We start from the raw sequence: 13,110 nt of genomic DNA, 5'->3' as shown, positions 1-13,110 counted from the left end.
AATGAACTACAGACATTTCAACGTTTCCCCACCAAAAAGATCTTAGGTTTTTAGTATACTTAGAGCTTTTAATCTTTCAGAGTAGCTACTGGTCTATTAAGTCTCGAAAAGGCTCCCAAAATGTGACCTCTGCTTAACTTTTCATGCTATAAATGAACCCACACTCTTCAAACTCCTTCAGCTAGCTAGGATCAGTGGCAAAGCAGACACCTGCACTACAGAACTAAACTTACTCCACAACTTTAAAAATATCAGCTGGCACAATAGGTGTCTTACCCAATGTACACCCACTTCAAAAATAGATATTTTGTGCATATCAAACATGGTACTTCTGTTGCAACCTTTAAAACTAGTCTGGACGGTTAACTGCAATGTTTATCCATTTCTGAACAGACGCCCTTATGTATAAAGAAGGGTACTTCACTAGCAAACTTTAAAATCAGCTTGGGTGACTGTATGACCAATTGCAAATTTTCACCCGGAACATGAGGAGGAAACCTACTTAACCAGTACCAGTAAAAAAAATGTAGAAATTAACCGGACTTCAACATGAATAAAATAAGTTAAAACACATCACATAAGCGCTTTCATCTCTCATGGAGACTTCTTCAGATAAAATACACTCACGTTCATCATCTTACTTATTAACTAGCTGAAGTTCAACCAATCATGAAATGCTAGTAATTAAAAAAATTGTGTTAAAGGTGTACAAAGCACCTATTCCAATCACAAGTACATGCAAAAACATTTTTCAAAATAAACTATGAAACATAAATAAAAATACATAAGAATCATGTTGAATTTCTTTAAAATGTATGTTAACAAATCTGCTTTTTCACTCGGTATGGGTTTGAGAGATACTTGGTCGTTTAGACCTGGGGGGATGATGCATTTAGTTGCAACTGCCAGACAAGTTCTCTTTTTAACAAATGTCTTTGCCAGTCACCACCCCTGGAATGAATCTGCACTTTTTCCAGTATACCAAAGCTGAACGTAACAAATTACTACACACAGAGTGCCTGTAGAAGGGATTAACTTCCTTTTTCTTCCTGATCTCATAAAGGTGCTCATAAATTCTTGATTTCAAAGCTCTCTCTGTCTTTCCAACATAGTATCCTGAGCAACTGTCACATTTAGCTAGGTACACTAGTTTGTTGGTATTACAATCCCCTTTCACAAAGGAAACCTTGGTATGCAAAACATTGTCCAAAAACATTGTTTTCTCTTTTATAAATGTACATACAATATGCACAACTACAACAAGATGTGATACTAGTACCAACATTTTTGTCGGTCTGTTTAACACTTTCTAAGATATATTTAAAGTTCCTACCAGTTTTGCTTTCAAAAAGGAGTTCAGTCCCAACCAACTGGGAAACTTCATTATTAACCGTAAATTCCCCAGCTCTTCTTTATAACTTCCCTAATCTCTTGGGAATAAACATTGTATTCCAATACTAGGGCTTTTTTGTATTTATTGTCTCCCTTGTTCCTATTTTGATTGCAATCAGTGCACGTATATGGCTAATGACAATAAATTTACACATCCAGATACAGGACAACAGTATGTTTTTCACCATTGTGCCGATTGCAAATCTAGGGACCTCATATGTTTAGCTCAGTGTCAAACATGTAGGTCCTTTTATGTAGGAAAGACAAATAGAACACTAGGGAACGTGTTAGGGAGCACGTATATGCCATCAAGAAAGAAGATGAGGGGAATGCTTTGGCGAGGCATGTCTTGGAACATGGGACTACACACAAGTTTAAATTTAGAACCTTAGAATTAGTTAAAAAAACAGGTAGGTTAGGTGACATTAAGATTTATACAGAAGAACAAGAAAACAAATGGATAATGAGGCTGCAAGCACATAAAGCCCATGGTTTAAATGACAAGGTGTCACTTAAACCTTTGCACCACTACCACAGTATATAATTTACAAAATGCACAGTTATAACATTGAATGGTCAGTACTAACATAGATCCATTAAATTATGTTATGTATATGTATTAGGTTTTTTTAAAAAATGTGAGATGAACTTTTAATGTTTTAATGTATGTTTACACAAGTTCTGATTCAATGTGAGAGAAGTGGTTAGTATTTTATTTTTGATGCATGTCATTTTAAATGTGTTAGGTTTTTAGAAATAGATAAGATGTGTATGGTTTTAAAGGATTAATTGTTTTTTATGATGTCATAATGATATTTACTAAGTGATTGGATGAAATTTAAATAGTTATATAAGGACATGGGTGATGTGAACAGTTATATCTTTGAAGTCTGATGAAACATTTGCTAGAACGTGAAAGTGCTTACTATTGGATCCTGTATATGTTTTTTCTTGGATTAAATTGAGTTAAATAATAGCTGTGACGAGCCTCTTCTGTTGCGGTTTTGCACATTTTTTTCCTTCATCTTTGGTGCCAATCTTCACATTGGTTGGATTTAATAAAGTTTATAGAAATGCTAAAAAGGGAGAGACATTCTTCCGTTTTACTGTTCCCAGTCGGTGATGATATGGGTTAAGATGCCATGTGTTCTGATTCTACAGACAACTGACATAGGTCCTCCATCATTTTAGGCAAAGATATTTTGCAGTTTCTTGACTGATACTACAACATTTGCTGTTTAAGACAACATTGTAGCCTCCCAATTAAAATGGTCAATGTTCTCAGTCTCTTGGTTGTTTGTCTGGCCACTGACTCGGCTGTCATTTTCATCTACTTTCTCCAGACATCTACTACATTGCTAACAGTTTTACAACAACAAGAACGAGGACAAATCTACTTAAACAGCAACCTTATGTCACCAGCACACTATCAGCTCTGACATAAGACCAGCAATGGACTTCAGACAGGAACAAGAGAGCTGTAGAAAAACTAGCTGCACCAAAGCAGCTTCACTATTTAGTAAACCCAAATGTTATGCTTTACTCCAATCCTCTCCTGAACTACAAGTTTTTCAGTCTTATAACACGCTCTTAAGCTCATTCATAACTCAAGTACTTCTTTGCAATCACTGCTTCAAAACAGAGTACGACCGCTATTCAAACACTCTTCCCCTTCTCATATACAGCTAACCTCAGTATGTGGCCATCTTTTCCTTCCATCCTTATCTCAAACATGTATGCATCTTCTGTCTCATGTTCCAAGGTTTGCTAATATTTTTTATAAGACATCCAAACTACAGCTGCCTCTATAAACTAACCTACTTCCTTTACTACTGAAAAATTCATATTTTACAACAATTAAATTAAACATCCTAAAATTTCTAACATTTCTCATTCTAGTAACTGTACGTGAAATTTCAACTGCAGATGCTAAATTATACACATTTAATATATGCATGCACACACAATATATATGCATATTTGATTCACAATGCAAAACACCATGTTTTAATTTGTGTATGAAAATGAACACCTTTTGCATTTTGTAGGTATGAAAACTATACAGATTTTCTTCCTTTACAATGTGAAACTTCTACTACCTAACTTTATGCACATGTAATGTTGTACTGTGGAGCTTTCCACCTCAGACATCCAAAGAAAATAGGATCTACCTCAGTTGTACTTTCCAAGTACTCAAAGACAAAAAAATAAGAGGCAGCTGTATTTTTTTAAGTGAACTTAACAAGCAGTTCTCTATTCATAAAGGCACAACAAACAGCTTGGCATTCTTGTTATACAGGGTGTGGAGTTCCACCACTGTAGCACATTGGGTGTAATGTTTTAGATCCTTATACCCAACTGTAAGGAATTTACATATCACGCCATACACATTCCTTCTGTAAGTTCACTCTTACTAACTACTTCATAAAGGTCAGAGGCTCAATCTTAGTGTCCATGTTGTACAAAACCAGCCAAAAGTTACAACTGCTAATAGCAGTGATTTTCTGCTTACTAGGCTATCAGATAAGTAAAGTCCCCATTACATATTATAGGTACTTCTAACATGATGCCATTTTCAGAAACAAACACATTAAAAGCACCTCAATGGCAAGATGCTACTTGCTATCTAGAAAGACTCCAGCATCTAATTTTCTGATATAGATTTGTTTATGCTGAATATATACATACATACTAATGACCAGTCAAGTGCCTCTTGCAGACACTCCTACTCGTGTCATTCCCAGTCTATGTTGCTGTGAATCTCTCTCTAATATTTGCAGTTTACTTTTTTAGTACTTAAATTATATCAGCTTCATAAAACAAAACAAGAAGTTCATTCTAGCCAGGAAGCAGGCGTGTGCCGGGAATGCAGGAACCCTGCTATTCTATCCAGGGCCACAGAGCTACACATTTCTCTGAAGGATATTCCTTTTCAAGGTCATTCACCCTGTCCCCTACATACGAATCAACCTATAAACAGCTGCCTTCCTTTATGCTTCTACTGAAAATGCCTTGCGCCTCCAGTCACTTTTCTTGCACTACATCGCCAGATACAAAATATGGCATTTGTTGGTTACTACTGAAGTCTAAAACTTAACTGAAAGAAGTTATCACTCTTTATTTTAGATGCAATGTGGGACACAGACATGGTGAGGAAAATATCAGAAGACCCAGGAAAAAGAAATAAGGCAGTAAGTTTATTTATCCATCATTGTTGAGCAGGTTAGTCACAGTAGACTAACAGGCCCTTTTCAGGGGATACCAGAGATGGTATTTATACTACTTGGGGAAACTCGGCCAGGGCATCGGGGAACTTCTCCTACTCTTTTCAATAGGTGCTGCGGAATCTTTTACATTCACATGAGCTACTACCAACTCAACCAGATGGGACTGCAAATTAATGCATTATCTGAAGGATGACACACTCAAAGAGTGCAGCACCCCACTTACGTTGCAATGCAGTATCAATCCATCTGCTTAGTATGGGAATAGAACCTACAGGCTTCTGCACCAAAGGCATTGACATTAGGGAGGTGTTTAACAAGGTTGATCTTACCCCCCAATTCTAGAGCATAAGCAGTGTGTTCCATGTACAAGTTTCACTTTTTAAGTGCATGGGGGAGAGTATGGCTAGATCTTTCTATCCTACATATTAGACATGCACACTGCAAAAAAAACAGGGTCACAGTACAAGCAACTCGCTGACAAAAACAGGACAAATGCACTGCAGTCATCACCACCACATACACCAATAACCAACAATGACTTCTGATACTGCAGAACAAAACTGGATTTCTATGTGGAGCATATCAGAAACAATGCAAGGAATAGGATGGAGTACCTACCTCTGTCCTTCACAGTTACTCTTCTGCTGTGTACAGTAATATATAAACTACTTAGTTAGGCTACTATAGCATCTAATTTCAGTAAAACAATGGGCAAGTGTGCAGAAATTGGCCAGTTCACTGACTTTCTTTCACACCTCCTTAGCACTCTATTCATCCTCTGTCAGGTGGCCTTCAAAGTGAACTCCCGTCTACCCTTACTGCCTTTTTTTTTTTTTTTCTTAGCTCAAGATGTTTTTGTTTTTCAAAGGGACAACTACAGTTGTATCGTAGATGTTATCCAAGATAGCCATTACTAGTAAAGATGGTTTACTGGTCTATGCATGGCTGAGCAAGAAGTGTGCATTACACACTGAGGGCACTATGCACATACATTACCTGCCAATCTACGTTAACACTATCATATGCTTAATATTGGTCTTTATTCTTTTTGTAACAACTCATAACTGAATAATGGCATATGAATTACCTCACCTATGTACAGTTAAGATGAAATAGAAATTTGTTCCTACTATATAAAAGAAATATCTGTGCCAAGGCTGACCATCACAGTAAACTACAAATGTGTACCCCACACAAAACAGTCAATGCCTTGGAAATACTACATTTTTTTCAGTCCAAAATTTCTATGAAAACACCATCTCCTGAAGGCAAAATAGGATGTTCTATAACAAAAGTAAAGGTTAAGTAAATAGCAGTGCAGTTTATGCAAAGCCTGTCAAGCTAGATTATGAACAGTACTCATATAGACCCTGTTAGTCCTCAAAAATTGTAAACTAGCCAACACAAAAGTACATTTGCCTCAGGTGAAGAGTGCAGACAGAATCAAAGGCTAAGGAGGAGGATGCTGAGCTTCTTATCATGAGGATCCAGTGTTTGATATGGTACAATACAGTAAACCATCTTTTCTAATAAAGCAGACAGCACCAGCGACAAGGACTAATGAGAGATAGCAAAGTGAAGCACTACCTCAGGAGATTTGTGTCTTTAGTAAAGGGTATTGCTCAGCTGTTGGGAGTGCAGTGGAGAAATGCTGAGTGCATATTCAAACACCATGTTTATAAACACACAAAATATTGATAACTTTTTACTAACCACTGATTTATTTATGGGCACTGTACTATTAATAATATATAGGTCTCACTTCAAAAAGCAGGGGTAATGAAGTGGCTTAAGATGCAAATTTAAATGACATGTCAAGTTGAAGGGACAAAAACATAAGTTACACTTGACACAATTAGTTGTGATGAAATTCAAACCCTGCTCTCCTTTTCAGAGGCTAGTTTAAGTGCTGCTACAACAAGGATTGTCAATCTTTTTTAAACAAGAGTTGAAAAATTACAACTTCTGTTCTTGCAAGATGTCCAACTACCACACTAACCCCCTTGAATATTGAAAAATAACAGCCCCATCAAAAAGAAGAGCACATGTGCTAGACCACACAGAGTTAGTGATTACAGAACTTTGTGTGTTGCAAGCTTAGTTACAACCCCCCCCCCCCCCCCCATGTCTAACCTTATGAATGGGAGCAAGACAACGCAAGTTGGGGGATGCTACTTGCAAGTGGCATGACGTCACAATAATTTAAGGGGCGCACTTAACCATGTTCTCGTGTCCATTATTAGATCCCAGTAAAAAAAATCAAATATGAATTACGGAAGAGTACACATTTATAGCAGTAACCCAATTATGGAACACTGCCACCAATCAGCAGATTTTGGAACTTCTTCAGTGTAATTCACTGTGGTCAGCAGATTCAAGATCTCGGAGAAAAAGGTGTTTTTGGGAGGGGGATCATATCCTCTTTTTCACGACGATCACACAGAAGCACAGATATGTACACACTGAAAACAAGCAAGCGTGGCAATAGCATCATCCCTTGTTATTCAAGAAACCCCCCACAAGCCCAGCACTTCATTTCTTCCACACCAGAACAAAAAACACTACAGAAATCCCAGTATTGGCCAGCAAGTTTCAGACATACCGTTTTTGCTCTGTTTATTAAGGAACGGATCATGTCTTTGAGACTACTCGACCTGTCATTCTGGAAATAAGCATACACTTCAGTAGGAGCATATTTCGCTGTGTATGACTCAGGCCAACCAAGTTCTAAAACAGGGGGTTCTGTATCAGACATCATTGGAAAGTAAGTCCCGGAGGTTTGCTCCGACAAACAGTCGCCATCAATGCTCCCATTTAGACTGTAACGCTTGTTGGGCTCCATGCCCGGGGAACTGTTGTTACCAGTGGCATTTTCTGTTATGTAGTTAATTTCTGTTCTGGACAAGAAGGGTAGTTCTTTTTCTTCCTTCAAAGTTCGTTGGTATGCTTGTTCGCCCGACTGTAGTAAGGCATCAGTTGCCAGCCGGGCTGATTCATTGTGGCTGAGCTCCATAGTAAGACCCTGTCTCCAAGGGTTTTTCAGGTCCTCCAGACGGGCCCACATTTTCCCAGGGCCCTTTCGGCTCGGTGTTGTGGAAGGTCTTAATGCATCAGAAGTTAGCATTTTAGGGTTATTCCGGTTGAACTAATGAAGACTGCAGTCAATTGTCTCCGAGTACAGGGAGTATTTCTGACACTTAACACAGGTTACCGTACGGATTTTCCAGCTCACTGGCAAATCTGTGCTAGTTAGTTTGCTAGAAGACTCAAAAAGTTTAGCATCATTAATTTAAGGTGAGCGCCTAAGTTTGCCCACATATCGAAGCCACTGTCTTACTCATCTGGTCGTTCTAAGAGTTGAAAAATAAAAACAGAGCTTTCAAAAAGCTGTTTACTACCAATAGATACGCAGCCTGTCAGTTAATGATATCCTTCCTCAAGATGCACCGGTTTTCCAACAGGTGAAGGGCGCCACCCGCAGTCACATGGTCGTTCCTGGTTGGCTGTAGTTGCCTGGCAGCACCTGGTAACTCTTTCATGAAGGACCGCCCTCCATTTGCATCGTCTCTATCTGGCTGTCACCCCATCAGCATTAAACTCAGTTGAACATTTTCGCGTAAATCTGTCAGGGCTTTTTAGCCTCTTCCTTGTAATTCAGGAACTAATGTGTTTTTAAGCACGGTCGTTGGAGCGCTAACAAAGGACCAATGTTGTCCACTCACATTTAAACCAAACCTACAAAGAACCGTCCGTATTCACGTCACTATTGTATTTCCCCTTATTACCAGAGAACCTCATTTCACCCAACAGCAAGGTTTCAGACAAGCACATGAAACAGACATAGAAGTGATGGCGTTAATCTCATACATGTGCATCTACATAATGGTAAAGTTGTTAGACATTTCTTTGCCATTTTTCCTCCTACCACAAAACACTAACATATGTGAGAGATGCAATTATACAACCAAACTAGAAGCTAAGCTGCCGCCATCCAAAACTGGAGCAGACAGTCAAGAGGAGAAGGTTAACACTGGCACCCCAACTTCAGCCGCACACAGACCTACTAAAACAGCACTGGCAAAAAATACACATAAATACACAAAATCATACACGGAGGCTCTAAATAAAAACCTGCAAAAGCATCAGAGACCTCCAAAGCAGACACCCAAACAACCTGCACTTCCCATCATAAACCAGACAACACATAAAACACAAAATCAGTGTGCCAGACAATCACAGCCCTTAAGCTGAAATAACATACCTAACACATTAGTAATAGGTGACTGTATAGTCAGGCACACTGACGTCCCACTTACTAGGCTGGACAAGCAGAAGGTTACTGTTAGCTGCCTGTCGGGAGCCAGAATCCGCCACATAACACAAACACTCAGGTCACTCCAGAACAAGTACAAACATGACTCTGTCATTGTTCATGTTGGTGTGATTGACCTGAGACGTACCTCCCTGGACTACATGAAAAGAGACATGGAAGAGCTCTCTGGTCATGTAGCCCAGGCTGGTATGATCCTGACCCTGAGTAGCATCCTGCCCTCACCAAGAATGATACCTCAGTATGAAGAAAAAATGATCAATTTCAACAATTGGCTAAGCTTCTGGTGTTATTCAAAGGGGATCCAGTGTCTGTCAGCCTGGGACGACATACTCGACAAGCCGCGTTCCTTCACAAGAGACGGCTTGCACCTGTCACCCCTAGGCTTTCGAATACTGGCCAAGGCTCTTGTTGCACCCATAGTGCTTTTTTTAGGCAAGGCTCAAAAGTCAAACCCACCTCCGTAAACAGCACAATTAACAAAAAACTCTGGGTTATGCTACTCAACGCCAGGAGTTTAAATCTCAAAATGCACACACTCGAAGCACTCCTCAGTATGGAGAACGTCAACATCTGTGTAGTAACTGAAACCTAGTTCAAGGCTCCAGAGAGCACCCCAGCACTACCAGGCTACAACTCATACCACACGTTTCGGCCACAGAACACGACCGAAACACAAAAGGAGGGGGGGTGTATCCATATTCCTCAAGGATACCTACACCTTCAGGTTAGTGGCGCAGCATGATACCTCTGAGATCATCCATGTGCAACTAACATCGGGCAAATCTGCAATGCAAATCGTGGCCTGCTACAGATCACCCTCCATGACCCAGGACCACCACTCCACCTTTCTGGAGACACTGGAAAACATGAAGGTCCTACCGAACACTTTGATATTGGGCGATTTCAATTACCCTACCATTCACTGGGAAAACTACTCGAGTACAAATTCCCAGGCCCAGCGCTTCCTGGAATTCATCAACTCAAATGCCCTGAATCAGCTGGTAAACTCCCCTACCAGAGGTGAAAACATATTGGACCTGGTCATCACCAACATGGGCGACAGGTGTTCCACACCGGAGGTCAACCCATCACTGGTTAGATCAGACCATAAACTAATCACTCGGGATGTCCACACCCCACCACCACCCCCAACTAAGGAAACCACAGTAAAAAACTTTTCTAAAGCAAACTTCACCTTACTTAAGACAGAGGCGGTAAGTTTCACATCCCACACGCTAAAGGATAATGCTGCTCAAGATGCAGAACCCTTTACAAATGCACTCTATGAGCACCTAGAAGGATGTATGGATTGTGCCATCCCTAGCAAAACCAAGACTCACTCCTCTAAGAGAAGGAAACCAGTTTGGTGGACCCCTGCAATAAACAGGCTATACAATAGAAGGAGGAAACTAGTTCAGAAATAAAGCATATCCCAAGAAGGAAAGACATCCCTGATCAGTATCAGTAAGAAACTAAGGTCCCTCATGGAATCATCCAAGGCTAACTTCGAAAGAAAAATAGCCAAGGATTCAAAAGATAACCATAAAGCCTTCTTTAGCTATGTTAAGAATCTAAGTGGCAACTCGCAGATATGCACTGAACTAGTGCAAAATAGCACAAAATATACTGAACCTACTGATATTGCCAACCTTCTGGCAGATAGATTCAGTGCAAACTTCACCCCCCTCTCACCTCCAAAAGGGCCCACAACAATACCGGAAAAGTGTAGTGTCCCAAAAACCACAGATGCCCAGGTGAAAACAGCCCTTTCAAAAGCCAAAAACACAGCGACAATGGGACCAGATTGTGTCCCAGGCTGCGTCTTGCACGAACTACAGAATGAACTAACCCCCCACCTAAACATGCTGTTCAACCTCAGCCTCTCCACAGGCTATGTGCCCATAGAATGGCGCACAGCAACAGTTCTTCCTCTCCACAAAGGAGGGGCCATAACTGACCCTGGTAACTATCACCCCATAAGCCTGACTAGCCTCGTCTGCAAGGCTATGGAGTGCATCATCATGGAACTCATTAACAAAGACATTGGGAACCTCCAAACACTTGACCCAACCCAGTTTGGCTTTGTTAAGGGCAGATTATGCCTATTAAACCTGGTTGATTTCTTTGAAACAGTCATCAAGGCCATAGACGAGGGAAAGGTGGTTCACACAGCCTACCTTGACCTCGCCAAGGCTTTCGACACCATTCCCCACTTGGGTATTAGAGAAAAACTCACCAGCCTGAACATAAACACCTATGTCACTAGATGGGTTGCCAACTGGCTTACAGACAGAACTCACATGGTAAGAATAGCGGGCTCCAGGTCCGACTCTAAACCAGTCACAAGTGGTGTCCCACAAGGCTCGGTCCTGGGACCCCTACTGTTTAGCATATACTTTTCAGAAGTACAGGCAAACACAGGAGGACTATGGCTAACCAAGTTTACTGATGACTGCAAACTGGGAGCCATAATTGACTCTCCGGCTGACACAGACATCCTCCAAAAGGGCCTTACTGAGATGGACACCTGGTGTCAAAGTCATGGCCTCAAGCTAAATGCCAAAAAATGTATAGTCATCCCATTTGGGAAAAAACAAAACACCCACAAATTACCACATAGGTGGCAACCCCCTTTAATACAGAAGAGGTAATAAGAGATCTGGGGACCCAGGTAGATAGTAATTTCTCCTTTGACAATCATATTGCCAAAGTAGTTAGGAAATCCCTCTCTGTGGCCTATCTAATTACTAAAGGGTTCGCATCTAGAAATAAAGAGGTTATAGTGCCCCTCTACTTGTCACTCATTAGACCCATCATAGAGTACAATGCCCCATTTGGGATGTACCTCACAAGACACTTCCAACAGCTGGAAAGACTACAAAAGTACCTCACCAAGAGGATTACTGGTCTCAAACATGTCCTATGCAGCCCGACTGAAAAAACTCCAGCTGTACTCAGTGGTGATCTATGCCTGAATTACAAAGCCATGTCCAACTCAGAATTGATGGACATGCTCTACCTAAAGAAATCCAAGTCACTGTGAGCCATGCGCTCTAGTGAGCTAAACCTCCCCACAACAATAAACAGAACATGCTGGAGGGATAGATTCCTGTCACAGAGACTCCCCATGCTTTGGAACAAAATTCCAAATTACATCAGGCAGAGCCCCTCACTAACACTCTTCAAGAGAAACCTTGACAAGTGGATGGGTAACAAAAAATACACTCCTGGGATCACTTCATTGGCTCTGCTTGACAGAGGATCAGTTAATTAATCAATGGGGCGGCAAAAGCCGACACACTCTGGCTAGGCTTATAAATGCCCTCAGGAAGATAGCCTAGTACCTACCTATGAACCTGTGAACCTAATCTATCAAAGATTTTGATGCTGTTGATTATAAAATGCTACTAAATATATCCTTTACATCTACTGTATGTCTTGCTGTCACTCAGTGTCATCAGGTGGTTTAATAGTTACTTAAAAATAAGAACAAGTCTGAAAGGTGGAATAATGCAATCTTATCCTGTTTACAGTGGTACAAGGGGTCCCCAAAGATTCAGTATTATGACTTTTCTTATTCATATACTTTGCTGATGACATGACAAGTCATTGGTCATGGCCAAATTAGCACAATTTACTGCTTGACCTATAGTTAATACTAAGCCATAACACAGCCTGTTCTCTTTGCAGTTATGGTTTTTAATGGTAGGATAACACCTCAGTTACTGGAAAGAAAAAGACCTGTTTGGTAGCAAGTGTCATGCAGTAGATGAGCATTGTTGAATTCCATTTCAGTTTATAACCTTAATATCTTATTTATTTACATATGTATTTGAATTTGGATACCAGGGTGGAGAACTGATCATAATTGACCGATTTCAGTATCAAACCAGGCAAGGTTGCAAAATACTGCAAAACCATCCAGTTACAAATACAATGAGATAATAAAGAAGCAAGATACAATGTTAGAGAAATATAGCACAAGCATAGATGGTGATTGTAGGAAGAGTAGCAGATATATGCACCTATTTACAAACACATCCAATTGACAATGGTTATGTGATGGAGCTGAGTAGTGAAGTCAGATATGTAGTAAGAGGCATGGAAATTTAGAAGTGGTTAGGTAATGTTGTCGGAAGGGTGGCATTGGCATTTAGC

At 40.3% G+C, this 13,110-nt stretch overlaps 1 protein-coding gene across 1 annotated transcript in view; it reads right to left on the bottom strand.

The window, feature by feature from the left end:
* Positions 1-8,134, bottom strand: part of FAM83C (family with sequence similarity 83 member C) — a 155,042-nt gene extending 146,908 nt beyond the window's left edge. Inside the window, exon 1 of the mRNA XM_044090090.1 lies at positions 7,222-8,134. Coding sequence (XP_043946025.1) covers positions 7,222-7,743 — 522 coding nt within the window. The 5' untranslated portion in view covers positions 7,744-8,134. The remainder of the gene's footprint in view (positions 1-7,221) is intronic.
* Positions 8,135-13,110: the final 4,976 nt, after the last annotated feature.

Source organism: Protopterus annectens, chromosome 12.part0, assembly GCF_019279795.1.
Source record: "Protopterus annectens isolate FY-2018-M chromosome 12.part0, PAN1.0, whole genome shotgun sequence".
In the NCBI taxonomy this organism is placed as follows: Eukaryota; Metazoa; Chordata; order Ceratodontiformes; family Protopteridae; genus Protopterus; species Protopterus annectens.
The sequence above is the reverse complement of the archived record's forward strand: the minus strand, read 5'-3'. Positions and strand labels throughout refer to the sequence as shown.